Genomic DNA, 19,124 nt, shown 5'->3' with positions numbered 1-19,124 from the left:
ACATATATAAATATGGATCAGGTCCACAAGGCTTACTTGCACTAAAGAGAAAAAAATAAACATAAACCTAGCATAAGCCTATCTGTATTTTAAAGTATTGTTTGGTTTGGTCCTTTTTTCCTCTTCAAGGCGATACTCATGTTAATGTGTTGCAGTTTTGTAGCAGATTTAAGACTAAAATGTTTTTTAAGTATGACCTTTCATGACCATACAAGTAGAGTCCACTTCTTCAGACGCATGGAGTAGAACAGTGAAAATGCAAGAAGACAGAAAATGGCCATGTTTTATAAACACCGGTCATACACTTTCATAGACTGACTAGCCAGCCATTTATGCTTATCATTTGAAGTTTATGACCAGTTTTAATAAACAAGTCTAATTTTCTGTATTCTGTTTCCATCTGTCACACCTCCATAACCAAAAACAAATATTGCTTCAATATTTTACTTGATGTTTCTGAAGAAGTGGTCTATGTCAATAAAAGGTTCCACCTAATCAAGCTGGTATGTCTTTGCAGTGCCACAATTATTGTTGATGTCTTTCCCTTCCCCCCCCCCCCCGCCCTTGCAAGTTTTTATCTTCAGGTAATAGCTGTTACATCTGCAAGTTTATTAAATTTTTGTTTGACTTGTGTTCTATTTGTTTTTAATTTTTATACTACAATGGGAACTTAATACAGTGGACCCTTGACTTACAGACGGCTTGACTTACAGACTTTTTGAGTTACAGACTTCTCTGGCCGCAAAATTTAGGTTTGACTTGCAGACTGAGATTTGACTTACAGACCAGAAAAAAAAAAAATGGACCAAAAACGGCCTGTTACGGGATTAATCGGTTTTCAATGCACTGTAGGTCAATGGAGACTTGACTTACAGACTTTTTGACTTGAAAACCGCCTTCCAATACAGATTAAGTTCTCAAGTCAAGACCCCACTGTACAAAAGAACAGTTATTAAATCTACTAAGACTGAAATCCTATAAAATATATTTGGGGGTAAATTAAAATGGGTAGACTAAGTGTGTACAGGTCCGAGATTTCTCTCTAAGTTAAATAAAACAAAGTAATCAGGAATGACACTGCCTGTAGTACAGTGTACTGTACTTGGAATCACTTAGACGTATTTGATGGCAGATGGCTAGTTCCTTGGTGGCCTTCTCATGGAGACAGAATTGGATCAGACAACTTTGGCTAATGTGTGGACTTGTCCAGAGAGCAGCCTTCCATCCCATTGTCATGGAAGTAGAGGAAGGAGGTTGAGCACAAAAGAATCTGTACTGTTGATACAGAACATAACAGTTCTAGTTTGCCATTTGGATCAGCAACAGCTATTGCTGCTGCTGTTGTCAGTGATGAAGGAATCTGCACAGTAGCCACCTCTTGCCTCTTCTGATCCTCTCTGATATAGTTTGTTATTTTGTTCCACTTGAAATAGGGACTTTTGTGTTGTTATGCTTGCCTTGTAATGGCACTGTATAACCAACAAATACAGTTGCCATTTTTGTTATAGGACAAGAGTGAACATCAGGTGGCCTTCCAGGCATTTCCTCACCACTGGCTGTGCTTGCTAGGGTTGATTGGAGCTGCAAACCAACAACGTCTGGAAGGCCACAAACTGTTCATCTGTTATGGTTTGTATCCAATCTAGTTATGTCTGTCCACCAAACAGAACAGACATCAGTGATGTAACAGATTCAGCACTCTTGGCCCCAAAATCTCTTCCAGAGCATTGGGGAGCCCTCTGGAGCAAACATGAGTTAGGACTGTCAACAGGAAATAAAGGGGAGATTTGGTTGGATGAAAGGAAATCAACTTATGGGACATTGGGTGGAACTTTATTTGTTGTTGCTACTGTTGTTATGGGTGCTGCCAAGACAAGTCTTTTATTGTACAGTCATTCACCCTGCCTCCTCCATAGAATTACACATGAGTATGTGTGTGAACAACACCATGACATCTTCCACTGGGAAGCATCCTGTGTTTCCCCACTACTGTAATCTGTTTTTCACTAGGGAAAAAAAGTGTGTGTGTGTGTGTGTGTGTGTGTGTGTGTGTGTGTGTGTGTGTGTGTGTGTGTGTGTGTGTGTGTGTGTGTGTGTGTGTGTGTGTGTGTAAACTGAGTAGGAATGCTTTTTCTTTTTTTTGGAAAATGTCTTCTGACCGCAGTTTTCAAAAGATAGATGCACTAGTCTCTTTCAGCATGTATAACAATAAGAAGCCTTGCGATGCCTTTAAGACATTTAGTTCACTGTGAGCTTTCATGGATTACAATCTACTCCTTCAAAGACATGGAAAATAATGTTTAGGTCATACGTTTATATACAAAGGCTTAAATTCTGTTTAGTGTAGTAGTAACACACAACTAGAGTAAACCCATTAAATCAGTGGAGACTTGGTCTGTAAGTTCCACTGATTGAATGGGTCCAGTCTGCTTAAGTCTTATTATGCTAAGCAACAAGATTTCGACCAAAGTGTGCATGGTTGTGGGGACAGGAACCAAATGAAATAAAATATAGATAATGAACTGCCAGAGGGACAATATTATTAACATAGGCAATGAACTTTCAAAATGTTCTTTACATAAACATTCCACAATAGGTGAAGTAAATAACGAATGCAAAGCATCCAGGACCGTTACCGTTTCATCATCTGTGTTAAAAATGCTATTGTCATCTTCCATATTCCACTTCATTTAGGCTGCAACTGCACAGCAGGAAAAATGCAACTGGATTTGCTGTGAAGTTACACACAGGAAGTCAGGTTTGTGTGGTCAAATTCACTGCAGTCAACCACACAGAGGTCAGCAGAGAGAGGGGAGGAACCTGGTGCACAAAAGCCTGGTTTGCAGCTTATTAAGGTAGCTCTGCTCTAGCTGTACAGATTTGTGGGACATGCTGTTAGTGGGGAGATGCAAAAAAAAAAGCTGGTTCTCTCTGTCTGCCAATTCCTCACTCTTTTGTCCACTTTGGTTAGCTGCCCTAACACTAGAGCTGCAAACCATTAAAACAGAAAGGAAGAAAGGGACAAAGTGTAAGGCTGGGTCAGGTTGGATCAGGTAGGGTAGGGTAAAACAAACCCAGGCATCAGATTTAGGAAGGGAGATAATATTCATTGTGATTTCACTTAAATATGAAAATGTGTGAGACATTCCAGATATTTTCATGCTGCTTTGCATCTCTCACTGCTGCTATAGTCAGCTGGAATGGCTTAAGAAGAATCGGCTACAAATCCCTCCCTATCAGATCAAGAAATAAAATTTTCTGAACTGATACAAATACATTAGATTCTAGAAAAGTAGATGCCCCAATGGCAGAGGGAAAAAAGATAGAAATTGGGGTGAAAAACTTCAGATTGATGTGACTTGTAAGTCACATAGTCAGTGGAAATAATGCAAATTTGACTGTCCCAATCCTGGAGCACTTCCAGAAGTATTTGTCAATGTGGTCACTCTCTTAGTCTCCTCCCCTACAACTTCATATGTGATGTGTATAAACCTGTGGCCTAAATATTGTGCTCCATGTCTCTAATAAAGTGATTGTATTCCATAAAAGCTAACACAGGAATAAATCTGTTAGTCTGAAAGGCACTCAAGACTTAATTGCTGTTGTTGCTGTTTAAATGTCTTTGTCTTTGTATTCAAAATTCAGGCTGTCTAGAAGCACCCTAGGGGGAGAAGCTCTGAACTGAAAAAGGCTGAAGAACTGAATGGCAGATATTTTATGAAGCCATCACCCTGCCTTACTCATTTCATTTTATGGGGTTTGGGGTGTGATCTTGTCTTTTTCTCCTAATTGTCTCTTTCTCCACCACTTCTTCCATCTTTTCTTTTCGGCCTGGGAAAATCTGCTATGGAGAAAAAGAGGGAACAACAGCACAGTCTCTTGTATTCGTTAGCATGATGAACCCTCCATCTGGAACTCCCCACAAGAGTTACACAGCCACAGTACCTAACCAGCTCTGAAACTATGCAAATATCTGGAAAGTCCCAGAGATTTTTACAGCTAAGTGAAACCACAACAAATACTATCTTTTGAAAGAACATCAGATTGAAAGTAGCTCAAAGAAGTTGCTTTTAAATATATCTTGTAGGCATAGTAGGAAACCAGAATCCCAAGTCAGGTGGCTTCAACTGTCCTTACATTAACTGGATAAATTGGCATCCATATTGTGGTAAATGAGAGAAAATTTCCAGCCACATTAAAAAAACTATCTTGGAACAAATATTCATGAAATTGGCTTGAGGAGAGAGAACTATTTTCTTAATCATTAGCAGTGTAGAGCCTAGTGTTGCCAAATCTCAGGCTGGCAGTTACAGTCTCAGAGAACTGCTGTGCTTCTCCAGGTTTGTCAGTTTTGTGTGAGGTAGTTTTAAAGCTCAGGAACCAGTTTCCATAGCTGGCACCTGGCTTACCAATTGGCACCAGGGCCAATTTTATCATCTCTCCAGCTGTCAAAAAAAGGAAGGCGTCTCCCCCTTGCTTTACCATATTGTCTTATTTCGATGATGATGTTAATGATGATGATGATGATGATGATGAAGAAGAAGAATGGCAATATTATAAAATCACCATCAAGTGATAAAAAGTATAAATACTTTGGAACACTAGAAGCAGATAACATCCTGCACACAAAAGTCAAAGAACTGACAGAAAGGGAATATATCAAAAGACTGTGGAACATCTTAAAATAAAATTTAAATAGTGGAAACACAATCAAAGCTATAAATACATGGGCAGTTCCGGTAGTTAGATACCCAGCTGGAATGACAGATTGGACCCAAAATGAATTAGAAGAATTGAATCAAAAAACACAGAAACTAATGAATAGGCATCAAGGGCTACATCCAGAAGTGATGTGGACAGATTATATTTACCACAAATACTTGGAGGCTGTGGATTACTGTGAATATAGCAGGTAGTAGAGAAGGAAAAAAAGAAGCTTAAATGTTTATACTAGTACAAGCAAAGAAAAATTCCTTACAGCAATGAAAATGGAGAATATTGTGAAAATAACAGAAACAAAGGCTTAAGTTGTGTCCGACTCTTCGTGACCCCATGGACCAGAGCACGCCAGGCCGTCCTGTCTTCCATTGCCTCCCGGAATTCATGTTGGTAGCTTCGATGACACTGTCCAGCCATCTCATCCTCTGTCGTTCCCTTCTCCTCTTGCCTTCACACTTTCCCAACATCAGGATCTTTTCCAGGGAGTTTTCTCTTTTCATGAGATGGCCAAAATATTGGAGCCTCAGCTTCAGAATCTGTCCTTCCAGTGAGCACTTTGGGTTGATTTTATTTTATTTTATTTTATTTTATTCTATTTCACTTATATGCCGCCCATCTAGACATAGTCTACTCTGGGCGGCTCACAACATACAAAATAAAAACAATTCAATATATATATATTAACAGTTTTTAACAATTCAAAATACAGTATATATTAACAGATTTCCTTCAAAATGGATAGTTTTGTTCTCTTTGCAGTCCAGGGGACTCTCAAGAGTCTCCTCCAGCATCACAATTCATGCCAATGAGTGCACTAAGTACAGGACTACTGCTTAATTTCTCATAAGAGTAAAGTGATGCTCAGGGTGTTGCAACAAAGACTTTTACTCTATATGAAGTGAAAAAATGCCTGATTTTCAAGCTGGATTCCAAGCAGAAAGAGGCACTTGAGATCATATTGCACATATCCATTGGCTACTGGAGAGCACCAAAAAATTTCAGATGAAATTTATAGACTACAGCAAAGCCTTTGACTGCATAAACCATGTGCAACCATGGGTTGTTCTGAAAGAAATGTGTGTGCCTCAGCACTTGATTGCCCTGGTGCATATCTTGTAACGTGGACAAGAATCTACCTCTAAGGCAGAATATAGTGAGATAAAATGGTTTCATATAGGAAAAGGTCTCAGACAAGGGTGCATTTTATCCCCTAATCTATATGCTGAACATATCATACAGCAAGCCAGACTAGATTCAGATGAAGGAGGAGTGAAAATTGGTGGGAAAAACAACATTTAAGATATGCAGATAACATCATCTTACTAGCAGAAAGCAGCAATTGCCTGAAATTATTTTTAGCAAAAGTGAAAGAAAAAAGTGTCAAAGCAGAACTGCAGTTAAACATTAAGAAGACAAAAGTTGACAATTGAATAACGATACAACTTTAGTGTTTAAAAACGAAGAAATAGAAATTTTGTATACCTTGTTTCAACCATCAATTCGAATGGAGTCTGCAGCCAAGAAATCAGAAGAAGACCGAGACTCTGAAGGGCAGCAATGAGGGAATTAGAAAAGATCATCGAATGTAAGGATGTGTCAGTGGAGACCAAGAACAAGATCATCCACCCTCTCGTATTTCTGATTACTATGTACGGATGTAAAATCTGGACAGTTAAAAAAAACTGACAGGTAAAAAAAATGATTTGTTTGAAAGCTGGTGGTGGAGAGCTTTGCAGGTACCATGATGGCCAGAAAGACAGACAAGTGGATCCTAAAGAATATCAAGCTGCACTATTTCTGGAGGCAACATTTTAGAAACTGAGGTTGTGCTGCTTTGGCCACATTGTGAGAAGACAGGATTCTTTAAGGGGAAAAAAAACAGTAATCCTGGGAAAGGTTAACGGAACCACAGGCACGAGTTTACAAATGCTGAGCAGAGCAGTTGGGGACAGTACATTTTGGAGATTGCTCGTTCATAGGGTTGCCATAAGTCAGAGGTGACTTAACAGAACAGAACAACAAGAAAAAGAAGAGACTGAAAGGCTGTGGGTTATTTCAGCCCTACAAAGTGGTGCCTACCCTTGTTATACATATTTTGTTCATGCGAATTAAGAGTGGTGTATGAAAACCTTGCAATGTACTCCAGTTCTCTTGGATTATTGGCTTATATAGGGAGATATAAAGGGGATTGTGAAGCTGAGTACAATTTATAAAGAAACAGAGGGCGTTGTGTTATATTCATGCATGTAGGTTGAAGAGCAACCCCCTCCATTTTATTTGAAGACTTATGTTGTGTAAACTTCATCCATTCAATATCAAGTCAGCTCCTTCCTCTCCCCTTCTTCCCCCACAGCTGTGGGCAGATCTCAAAAAATGTGCATGGATTTTGTAACACCTGAACTATTGTCCTAATGAGGATTTCTGAATTATAAGCTTTCATGTCTGGGCTTGACACAGACCTAAAGGGTGGACTGTAAGTACCATCCCTATTATTAACCAGGCTCAGGAGCCATTACGTGCAGTGAGGTATATTAGGGAACCTGTGGGTAGAAAAACATATTCTGGACACCAGATCTATCCATTGGGGAACAACGGATAAATAAGCCAGGTACAGATTTCTTGCTGATCAGAGCCCTATTCCTATGTTCTTGAAATGTATGTCCCCCAATGAGAGCAACATACAGTATTGTCCCTAACCACCTGCAGTAACTGAGGTGAGGTTGTTTTCTTGGCCTATATGAAAAACACATTTTTTAAAAATGGGTTTCAGGTCTATCTTTCTTGGTAGGCCCGGTATCCAAGGCTGTCAGATCTACCAGAAATAGTAAACCTGTTCTTGGGCACTATCAGGGCTCTTTTCCATACTCAAAATGGGCACTTCTGCTGCTCCTTCCCCTTCAACCCCCCCCCCCCCCCGTGCTGTTCACAATTTAAATAACAGGGAAAGTTCTTTTAAGTTAGCTAAAAGTGGATGATTACAATGTGGTAAACAGTTCAGATTCCTCTAGAACTCACAACCCTGATCAAGCCTAGCCATTTCCACTTCTGCCGCCAAAAGCCTTCCTTGCAGACCCACTTTGCTCCTCTCTACTCTGTTTCCAAGATGAAGGGAATCACTTTGCAACATGGAGTCTTTCCTTGACAAGTCATATTCAGTTTCCAAGGTTATCATAAAGCCAGAAAATACTCAGTGGCATGCTTAAGCAGCTCTCCCCACTTCTTCTTCTTAGGTTGATTTTTTAAAAAACATCCTCACTTCACTTAAACTTTTGTCGGAGGTTGTGATGCCTTTTGTGTTCTGGATTAGTGCTATTAAATTCCAGGTTCTAACTGTTTTCTCTCACCATGTGTAAATATCTAAATCAGTGGTTCTTAACCTTTGTTACTCGGATGCTTTTGAACTGCAACTCCCAGAAACCCCAGTCAGGACAGCTGGTGGTGAAGGCTTCTGGGAGCTGCAGTCCAAAACTCCTGAGTAACCCAGGGTTAAGAACCAGTGATCTAAATGAGTGCATGAACACAAGAAAGATACACAGGTGTGCTATAAGGACACATGCAAATTTAGCCTATCAGTATATTACCTCCCCTCTCCTACCAAAAATCCTTCAGGCATCCATATTGGTACAAGCTCACTCACTCCTAGGAGTGGAATTCTGTTCAGGAACATTTCCACCACCAGAATACACTTGATCCAGGTGAATGATTTCAGTACTATCAGATTAAAACTCATGCCAGTCTTAGCTAGCATAGCCAGTGGTGAGAAATGCTGAGAATTACCATTTAGTAACAGTTGAGGGGCACAGAGTGCATGAACCCTTAGTATGAACCATCATAGGCAATTCGTATTTTCTCACTGGTCCAGTCACTTTAGGGAATGTCCATGTGGCGCATCAATGGAAGACGAGCATATTTTATCTTAATAGGTGGGTGAAAGGGGAATTATAGCATATGTAACTTTTTTCACCACTCACCTCTGCATATTGTCTACCAAAATTTCATCATCTATAGAAGTATCAAAGGTAATAACAGGCCTCCTCTCCATCTAGCCATCGTTGTTCTTTGTTTAAAATATCACCACATACTTCGGGTTTTTTGTGTTTCTGTCGCCCCGAAATCATTGGATGAAAAAACGGTGTTGGCTGGAGATCAAGAGAAAAGAATATTCAGCACACTATCAGGATGTGAAGTGACCAACTTCATTCTGTGTTATAAAAAAAAGAAAGAAGAGGTGACATATTCTGTGTAGCTTTTGTATAAAACAGCTGCAGCTTCTTCTCGGGCAAGGGTGGGTAGTCTGTGCTCCTCCAGATGCTGTTGGTTTGCAGCTGCTATCATCCCCTTGCATTAGCCGTGCTGGGTAAGGCCAATGGAAATTGATGTCCAACAACATCTGTAAGCCCACATGTTGTCTGTTACACTCTAGTTATTCTCTGCTGTGAGTAATCTGTGAGTAATGCATACCCTTGCAAATGTATATCTCAAGGTTAGGCAACAGGATGCTCTCCAAATGTTTGGTACTGCATCTCCAGTTTGTCCCTCTGGTGTAGCCAGTTCTCAAGAACTCTTAGAGCTCCAGCCCAAAACATCTGAACCGCACCACTTTGCTACTCCTGCCATACATGAAACTCTTAAAAAGAAGTGATTTCAGGAAGAATTGCATCAGAAAGGTCATATTGATGAGGAGGGGATGAAGCAAGGCTTCAATAAATCTTCATCCAAACCGCGTCTATGGTTAAAACTGCCATGTTCCAAAGCAGCTTTTCCATAACTGACCTGTTGGAGTTTTGTTAGAATCATATTACTTCTTCTTTTCTTTGGCTCATCATTAATATATGATGTTTATTTTGTTTGTTTGTTTGTTTCTTAGCTTTCCTTGGATCTCTACCAAACAGAAGATGATATCTACAAGCTCTCGCTGGTATTGGAACCAAGGAGTTCAAAATCAGTATGTCACTTTTGGGGAGTTTTGCTTTTCTTTCTTTCTTTTTTTAATTTAAGAAATGTGTGTCTTGCCTGTCCAAATATATGAGAGCACTCATATATATGAAATAAACTTGTTCCTTTTAATCGCTTGAGAAATCCATAGTAGATTCCAGAGCAGATTAAAGATGTGACTACACAACAGGAAACATACAAAATTATCCTCTGTGAAGTCACAACCAGGAAGTCAGATTTCCCCAGGTGAATTCATTTTAGTAGATCACGCAGGAGATCACACAGGAAATCACCAACCTGAACTTGTTAGTGTCTTGTTAAGGTGGCTCTATTGCAACCATACTGATTTGCAGGAGGCATTTACTATACAGCTACCCTAACATGCTTCAAAAAAGGGTTGGCTGCCCGTTTCCTCCTTGCTTGGTTTTTTCTTTTGGTGTCCTGCTGCTCTAGCACTCTAGTGCAAGTACCAAGTCTTGCTGGGGGGGATGATTTAGAACAAAGATTGAGGGGAATGGACACCCCATGAATACCCTTTTGCTTCTTCTCCCCTACCTTAAAACTAGAAAGTTGGGTGAGCCAGCATCTGGTTGTCCATTCACCTATTAAACAGCATCGTCTGAAGCTGTCATACTGCCTGAAATGATGAAAATGCATTCAATTCTCAAAGAACTAGAAGCACCAGCTGTGTGTTTGTGTGTGTGTGAGTGTGAGTGAGAGTATGGATTGGAGAGGAATCCTGGGCTGATTCACATTCACATTCCCTTAGGATCCTGGGCTCTGCCTTGCCTCCTCACCTGCAGCTTTGGTTTCCCTTGTTCGTGTGGTGCTATCACTGCAGAAGTTTCTATTAGATATTGACTGTCTCTCTTTTTCATGTATTCTCTGCGATGGAGGTAGGCAGATAATTTTGCCCTAAATAATTCTTATGACACTGGGTAGCCTTCAGCCCCGGTTCTAGCTATTTGCATTTCCCCATTCGCAGAAGTGGAATTTTCCCCATAGATCCAAGAGACACAAATGCCATCTGCAGCTGGGAAAAGCTGTCGGAAAAGGCACAGTTTGGGACAAAGATTCATGTGGACATGGACTGGGTGCACATCCCTAGTTTGTCCATTGTCATCTACAGCTGCCAGTAGTTCCCCTTTTCCCCCATACCAGAGTGTGTGTTTTAAGTTTTCTGAATGGTCTGGAAATGAAAGAATTTTAAAGAACTCTTCTCTTGTTGAGTTTGCTCCTTGTTTCCTGGTATTGAAGGCCCAGGAACCCTGCCAGCAAAATGATGCAAATGGAACTAGTGTTGCAAATGAAAATAACACGCTGGATGTCACCTGAATGATGTATACCCAGATTTACTAGTGTACAAGGATTGGCCAGAGAAGTCTGGCAGCAAGTGCAATCTGGTGATCTTGAGGGTATGAGCTAGAGATTCACAGCGACTTCCAAAGATGTTGGTAGCCAAAAAGAGGCAAATTCTAGAGAGCAGCTCAGGTCAGTCCATGATGATAAGCATCTTTTCTAGTTTCTCAAGCAGGACCCAACAATAGTCCCTTTTTGATACCCAATATCTGCTGCTGGAAGTAGCTGCTACAGCAACATATTTAAAATTCTTTTGAAACATTAAGGGTCTTTTGAGATGAAGTGTTCCTAGATAGCACCCGGATCTTTATTCCTTACTGGCAGTTCACTGCCATAATTTGCACCATTACATTTACACTAGCATAAAGCCACAGTAAGACTTTGGCTACTATATTCTTAAGAGGTACGCAGATCTCTGTTTTTTAGACAAAAACTTAGAGAATTTTCCATACTATATAGCCAGTAGGAATATCCTGGGAGTCGCAGTGCAAAAACAGAAATCTACCCACCTCTAGTATTTTAACCATTAGGGAGAGGGTGAGGTTGTGTTGTGTGTTGTTGTTTTTTTGAGTCTCTCTCTCTTGAGGCAAAAGAACATTGCCAGCTTTGGGTGCTAAGTATCGTGGCTTGAGTGGGGGGGAATTGTGCTTTATGGCTCTGCCTCAGGCAGCAACATGTCATGGGTGAGCCCTGCTACCGCTATTCACATACAGTTTGGATTTAGCATACCTTACAAGGGGTTCCTTTCAGAGGTCTCTATACTTAGAAGAGCTTTAAATAAGGAGCTTTGGTCAAAGGGGGATTTAAAGAAAGGAAACTCTGAAACTGAGTCAGATGATAATGCAATTGAAAAACAAAGTGCTCTCTGCTGCCAAAGTTTTAAATACTTGCTAGCTGAATGTTTTAAAAATCAAATTATAGCTATTGCTTTTAAGGCATGCTTTTTAAAAAAAAATCAACATCCCATCTCTTTTAACAATGTGGCTTGGCTGCCTCCTTCTTTCTCCAATCCCTGCTTCAGTAGAAAATCAGTACAGTAACAGGCCAGTGACCTTTAACAATGCCATCAATTCTCCAGGTGCCTGGTAATCAATAAATAATCATTGACATTCTGCTCCAAAAGCAGAGCATAGGTGAATACGAGGAAATGCACTTTACTTCAACAGTTATTGTTTCCACCAACTAATTTTCTAAAATCAAAAGCTGCTTCAGGCTTCTTTATGCTCCCCATTTTTAGTTTTACATTTTGCTTTGCCCTGCCAGGAGTATAAATTTAAAGGAAATAACTAGTGTTCTATTTCCCCAGAATGAGGACCAACTAGAAGCGTTGGCAGAAACTTGTTTCACGTATCTGAGGACTTGATCTCGCTGATAATAAGAAATGCTGTTGTATTGCATTCTGCTTTTAACAAATACTTTAAAGGTGTCTCCAGTATGTAAACAGAAGCATGAATTACTTAGCCAGGAAATTTTGCTTTCTGGTTGGAAAGCGACATAAAATACTCTTCCATCAGAGGGTTGTTTATTCTAGTACACACCTGAAACCTTGATTTATTCCAATCATTTCCGCATATCCAGACTTTTCTGTAACTGCAAATTGCCCCTTTGAGTAATCAGCAGAAGCAGTGGGAGAGGTGGCTGAAACTACAAGCGCCATAGTCAGCGGGTTGGGGGAGGAGGGATGGACAGATGGGCATAGAGAGCCTGAGAAGAAGGGGAGGACACGGCCAGTCTGGTGCAAAGTTGGAGGAGCTAAGAGCTGTCTTGGGGGGGGCGGAATTAGATCAGAGGCACAAATCCTCATGGATCCACAAAACAATCTCAATCATAGGCACCATCTCTAACCACAGATTGGACAGGGGCTTGGAGATGATCTCATATTAAAATCATGTGGATCCATGCTTGGATCACTATTTTTGCACCACTACAAAGCCAGGGACCTTTTATTTCTGTTGGTACAAATGGGGCTCATAATGTCTGGGGGAAATTTCTATGTTAAAATCATATGGATTCAGGAGGATCCATGCTTGAATCACTGTTTCTGCCCTACACAGAACCAGGCATCCTTCATTTCTGTGGAGTACAGTGGGGTCTCTACTTAAGAACGTCTCTACTTAAGAACAATCCAACTTAAGAACAGCTCCATTTGCTACATTTTGCTTCTACTTGAGAACAGAAATCCAAGATAAGAACAGGAAAGAAAACCTTTCCTGCTCTTTTTTTAAGGTCATCTTAGGTTAAAAAAAATTCTCCCCCTAGTGGTAGAGTACGTATTAACCAGCTTTGCATTAGTTCCTATGGGAACTAATGCTTCAATGTACAAACGCACCTCTACATAACAAAAAAACCCAGCCAGAACGGATTAATTGGTTTTCAGTCCATTCCTATGGGAAATTTTGCTTCAACTTAAGAACGTTTCAACTTAAGAACACCATTCCAAAACGGATTAAGTTCTTAAGTAGAGGTTCCACTGTATTCTGTGGGTATAAATGGTAATAGCTGGAGTATTTTTAAAGGGACAGAAGCAGCTAAACTTTCTGAATGGACATGCAGCTTTGATAGCAGACCCTTCCTGTTCTTCATTATACCACAGCAGCAGGGTTGAGTGGCCAGAATGTGGGCAGGCACAGGAAAAAGCTTCAAATGCAATGATTCTGAAAGCCAGTGTAGCCCCCTCAACTGGGGCACAGCATAGCTTAAAAGCAGATTAGAAAAAGAACATGCACACACCGTCCCCAAAAACCATGTGACTACCACATGATTTTTACATCAATTCCATTTGGGATGGAGCTTATTGTGAGGCAAATGTAAATGTAAACAACCCTTTAGAATGTTGTCGCACACTGAATACCTTCCTTTGATCCCCCTTCTCCCACCATTTCTGACCTGTGGGAATTATGTTACTAGAAAATTACTTTTTAAATTAAGAATTCTGCTGGGGAATTATTGGGAATTTTAGTTTAAAGTGTAAATTTTCCAAGCTCTGCTAAAGGATGTCATTGCAAACAAAAATCACAATCACAAAAATCTTGAGCCTTGACGCATTTATGCTGCTTGCCCCACCCACCATAGTTTAGGTTTGGATTTTAGGTTCTTTGTCTAGTTTATTGGATTAGATTTTGACTATCTTTCTTTGTTTTGTTTATTTTTTATTTATTTAAAATCTATTTACCCCACCATTCTCCTTAAGAAGAACCCAAGGCGACGTACATAATTAAAAGACAATATTTAAAAGTAAAAACAGAAAGTATACAAATACAGTACTTAAAAGGATCAAACAAATATCACATTAACAGATAGTAAACAAAAGCAACACCAAAAATTCATTCAAAGCAGTAAGTGTACAACCATCCATTAAAAAACCCACAATTTGCTATTATATTGTTTGGATTTCTTATTGGTTGTATACCTTGCACTAATCAGGTGATACACAAGCACATTAAATAAATAAATGCTAGATGTCAAATATATGTATTGAGGTGGATCCAGGTTCCTTGTTTTTGGGAGGGTAATTCACTTTTTGGAGTTCTGCTCAGAATGCTCTCCTGGATGGAGAGATGCAAGGCAGCCTTCACTGACTTCTCTCTCTCCAACCCTCAGCACCACTTTTCCTGTTGTTCAAAACAGATGTTCTTGGAGAAGATGGAACAGGGGAATATCTGTGGTTTTGCAGCTGATGCAACCATTCCATTTTTGCCCAGTGTATGGTAGGATTCACTTCACTTGCAAAAAGTATGGTGGCCAAGACCTTGGTGTGCTGTGAACCATCAAGTGGTGTGCTCTTATCTGGAAATTGTCCCTTGTTTTCCAGGGACTGGAAAATCTTTGGAAGAAGTAGTCTTGACAATTGACACACACAAGGAGTCCCCCTCCACCCCAAAAAAATTGTTTTTCAAGTGAGGAATCCAGAGCTTGGGAAAAAATTACTTGGTACTACAGCTATAGTGCTGACTGGGAAATTGGGGAAGTTATGTAACATAAAAATACCTTCCCTAAGCTTTGCTAGAATCACAACAGTTTGCTTAATCAGCATGCCGGGATAATACATTTATCCTGGGCAACTTCTGAATCTAATAATCATTTGGTAGAAGTAACTGTGGTGCGATTGTTTTTGCAGCTTCATAACTGTAAAACCAGCACACCAGCGCACAGCACATTTCAACACACTCCATTCCAAGTGTTCTCTCCAGACAGAGAGAATACTTACTAAATTTTCTTTTGTCACAGCACAGTCATAAAGGCAACTTCACAAAACACTGTTTCCCTGCTCCTAAATCCATGCTACCCTCCATCAAGATCATAGAAGTAGGATGGAAAATGGCTGGCTAAGGCTGCAAAGAAATCTTGCTGTGCTATTATCATTCATGGGAGCAGCAAGAATTAAAAGAAGAAGAAAAAAGAGCTGCCAAACTGTGGAGGATTGAGATTGGAGGAGGACAGGTAGAGTCTTTTAGCAGTTGGCTCCCCAGCATGGAAGTTACTCTGCCACCTGCCTACAAGAAGTCAAACTATAGATACCCTTGTCAGGGGGTGCATTCGACCTGCAGCCAGCCTTTGTTGTGGAAAAACAGCTAGGATGATTTTACACATCAGTCTCTTCTATTTTCTATTCCTTTTTTGGTTTTGTATTTTAAGCTTTTCAATGTCCTTCCCCTGTACTAGACCATACTTCTCATGAGACTTTTTAAAAACACCAGCAGGCAGCAATGCAGTTATCCCCATGAGTTTCCCTCTGGTTCCCATGCACTTTGCCAACTCTGTCATGACTATCATATTTTTGTACTGGGAAATGACCTGTGTGTATTGGGCAAAAATTCAAATGCAGTTTTGACAATGAGCACAGAAAACTCCAGGAAGACAGGTATTGCACTTAGTTTGCAGGGCATGTCTAGGCCACAATTTTATTGTGGCCGCAAGAACGCCTTCTTTTCTGTGGTTTGTGATGGACCAGAGATGGGGAAAGCTACTTGCATGCAATATAGCCTTCAGTATATCTCAGCTGTGAGCATGATCAGCAGCCATACTGACCCAGTCAGTCAGTCAGTCCATCTGTCCTTTCTTTCTCTTTCCTTCCTTCCTCCCTTCCTCACTCCTTCGCTCCTCCCTCCCTTCCCCTGACTCCACCCCCTCCACCTCCCTCCCTCTCATTCTGTGGTACAGATAAACTGCTAGGATACATAGTAATTTCCAGGAGAAGGAAAACTCCAATTTCAAACCTCCACTGCCTTGTGGCTATATCCACCAATGGAAAAGGCTTCAGGAGTTAACCTCAAGGCAAAATCCAGAGCTGGAGTCCCAGAGGCAGTTCATGACTGTGTACAGTCACGCTCTGACAACTCCTGTGACATTGCTGGAACCAGTTGTATTGGCTCTTGCCTTTCCATTGGACTATTTCAGTGACAATGGAAATGGGGTATTTTCTGCTAGGGTAACAGTCTATCCTCCATATTATTTTACCCAGGCTTTGTGCTCTGGAGAGGACAGTCCTGCTTCTCATACAGTCTATAGAGCCTGTGTCTTGAGTACATTCTTGTACTGCAGCGAGTCCAGGACCATTTCTGCAAGGCAGGAGAGGAAGCTGAACACGTTTGATATGCGTTGTGTTTGATGCATTTTTGGTATCACCTGGCAGGACAAAGTTCCAAATAGAGTAGTCCTGGATCGAGCTGGATTTTTTAGCATGCATACATTACTGAAACAGCAACGTCTACTTTGGTTCGGGCATGTCATGAGAATGGCTGATGGTCAGATTCCAAAAGATCTCCTATATGGAGAATTAGTGCAGGGAAAACACCCCAGAGGGCGACCACAGCTGTGATACAAGGATATCTGCAAGTGGAATCTGGAGGCCTTAGGAATGGACCTCAACAGATGGGAAACTTTGACATCTGAGCGTTCAGCTTGGAGGCAGGCAATGCAGCATGGCCTCTCCCAATTTGAAGAGACCCTTGTCCAGCAGGCCGAGGCAAAGAGGCAGTCCTGAAACTAGCCAAATCAGGGAGCTGGACAGGGGACAGATTGTATTTGTCTTCAGTGTGGAAGGGATTGTCACTCTCGAATTGGCCTTCTCAGCCACACTAGATGCTGTTCCAAGACCTCTATTCAAAGCACGTTACAATAATCTTTCAAGACTGACGGATGCCTTCAACTGACCCAGGTGTCTTAAGTGTTATAGTCCAAAAAGTAATTTTCTCAATTTTTTCCTTTTTTTGTCCCGATGTCATCACATTCATTTTGTAGACCATTTTTTCCTTTTCTTTCTTTCCTCTTTTTTTCTTATCCAAGAAAATGTGTTCAGGAAGAAAGATAGAATAACTGCACAGCACCTTTTCACTGTTACTTGCAAGAAAATTCTGGTTAGGAACTTTCTCAGGGAAAACTAAAAATGTTTTTCTTTTTTCTTTGTTAATAGCCTACCTCCCCAACAACACCTAACAAGCTGGTGGTACCACTTGAGTGGGCATCTGCAGTAATACCAAAGCCTGATCCAAGCATAATCAACAAACACATCCAAAAGCTCGTTGATGTAAGTATGTTGAAGAATGGTACAATTTCTTACTTATGTTTTTTATCTTGCGAGTGCCAAATAGGCATATAAATGGCAGATTAAGGGTGCAATTCTATGTGCTGTTACCTTGGATGGCCTAATTTTCAATGAATATGGATAGGATTGCTTTGTAAGATGCATGATATGATTTTACAAGAGAATTTTACAAAATAAGTGTCAGGGTACAATACCTGGAATAACAGTGTCATTTCTAACTGCCAATCAAGTTAAGAGACATGGAAGTTCTTACGGATGGCCCAGAAGAAACAATACCCTCCATGGATATAATAATGAGTATATTCTGTATTTGGATATTCAGTTTGGTGTAGGGGATAGAGTGATAGATGGCCTCGGTTCAAATCCTTGTGCCATGGAAGCTCACCAGGCTGTAATAAAACCACTCCTTAAATACCTTACTTATCTTGGAAGCCCTGTTAGGGTTGCCATAAGTTGGTTCCAACTTTGAAGGCACATAACAACATATTATGCATGAAGTTTTTTTTTAATTCCTATTCCACCTTTTATTAACAGAATTAAAATCAGGAGACATGGGATTTCCCAATAGGAAGTAGGCCTGGCTCAGACCAAAATGGCAGCACTGTTTGTCTTCAGTCTATAGACACGGTCCTACCTTCTCATTATGTGTGTACTTGACAAAGTGAAGCCCATGTAGGAAATAATGTGCAGATCACACTGTAGAGGTGAGAGCAAAGAGTGTAACTTCCCCTTGGAAACCTGACTGGTGCCATACATTTTGAGAAGCTCAATCACCTTAATTCAACTCTGTCCTCTATTTAGTTGAATTATTCTGTTGAAGTATGTAAAAATGTTTCAGCATTAATTTGAGTTGTTTTATTGCCTCTACCCTACTCTGAGGTCTCCATTTATCGGGGAGGAACTATACACACATAGACACATCATCCTTTCTTCCAAATACTGCCAACTAATTTCTAGTGACAAATTTGTCTGCACTGATCAGTTGAGGTATATTCTACCAGGTTAAACACAGCTGGTGTGAACAGAGGAGCCCATGTTATTAACTCACCCACCTCAAATTAAAAATCCTCAGTCAGCCAGTAGGTATTAGAGACTAGAGAATTAAAGACTTTTCAAAATTTTGAAAAATATAATTAGTATAGAACAAAATTTGCTTAACTGTTTCTGAGCAAATATGTTTCTCTTTCACCCCTATCCAAATACTGTAAATATATACCTATATCATTCAATATTACAATTTCAGAGCATTAGCATGTGTATGCATCAGCGAAGAGGTGGTTTTAGTTAAAGCACAGGCCAGATATTAATTAATGATTTACATAATGCTAAGTTGTAAGAAAGTGGCTTTTGCCTTAAAGTACACCTGCACCTAGTTTTATGGTGCAGAACTTTCTTTATGGTTCTTTCACATGGTTTATAGCCATGTTTTATATATTGGGTATAACTACTTAAACATGTGCAGCATAAGTTGTCTATGTGTATGTTACTTGTCATTTGTTTTAGAAGTCTTCTGTTCCATTATTCTCAGATTGGTTTTACTCTCTGCTCCCTCATTACTTTATTTCCT

The 19,124-nt window shown here is 40.2% G+C and overlaps 1 protein-coding gene across 3 annotated transcripts in view; it reads left to right on the top strand.

Annotated features, from left to right (window-relative positions):
• Positions 1–19,124, top strand: part of RASGRP3 (RAS guanyl releasing protein 3) — an 86,656-nt gene that overhangs the window by 57,165 nt on the left and 10,367 nt on the right. For all 3 annotated transcript variants that reach the window (XM_078383069.1, XM_072992216.2, XM_072992221.2), the window contains 2 exons: positions 9,587–9,664; positions 17,426–17,539. In XM_078383069.1, coding sequence (XP_078239195.1) covers positions 9,587–9,664; positions 17,426–17,539 — 192 coding nt within the window. The remainder of the gene's footprint in view (positions 1–9,586; positions 9,665–17,425; positions 17,540–19,124) is intronic.

The sequence above is a fragment of the Pogona vitticeps genome, chromosome 1, assembly GCF_051106095.1.
Source record: "Pogona vitticeps strain Pit_001003342236 chromosome 1, PviZW2.1, whole genome shotgun sequence".
NCBI lineage: Eukaryota > Metazoa > Chordata > Lepidosauria > Squamata > Agamidae > Pogona > Pogona vitticeps.
Note: the sequence above shows the minus strand (reverse complement) of the source record. Positions and strands in the feature narration are given on the sequence as shown.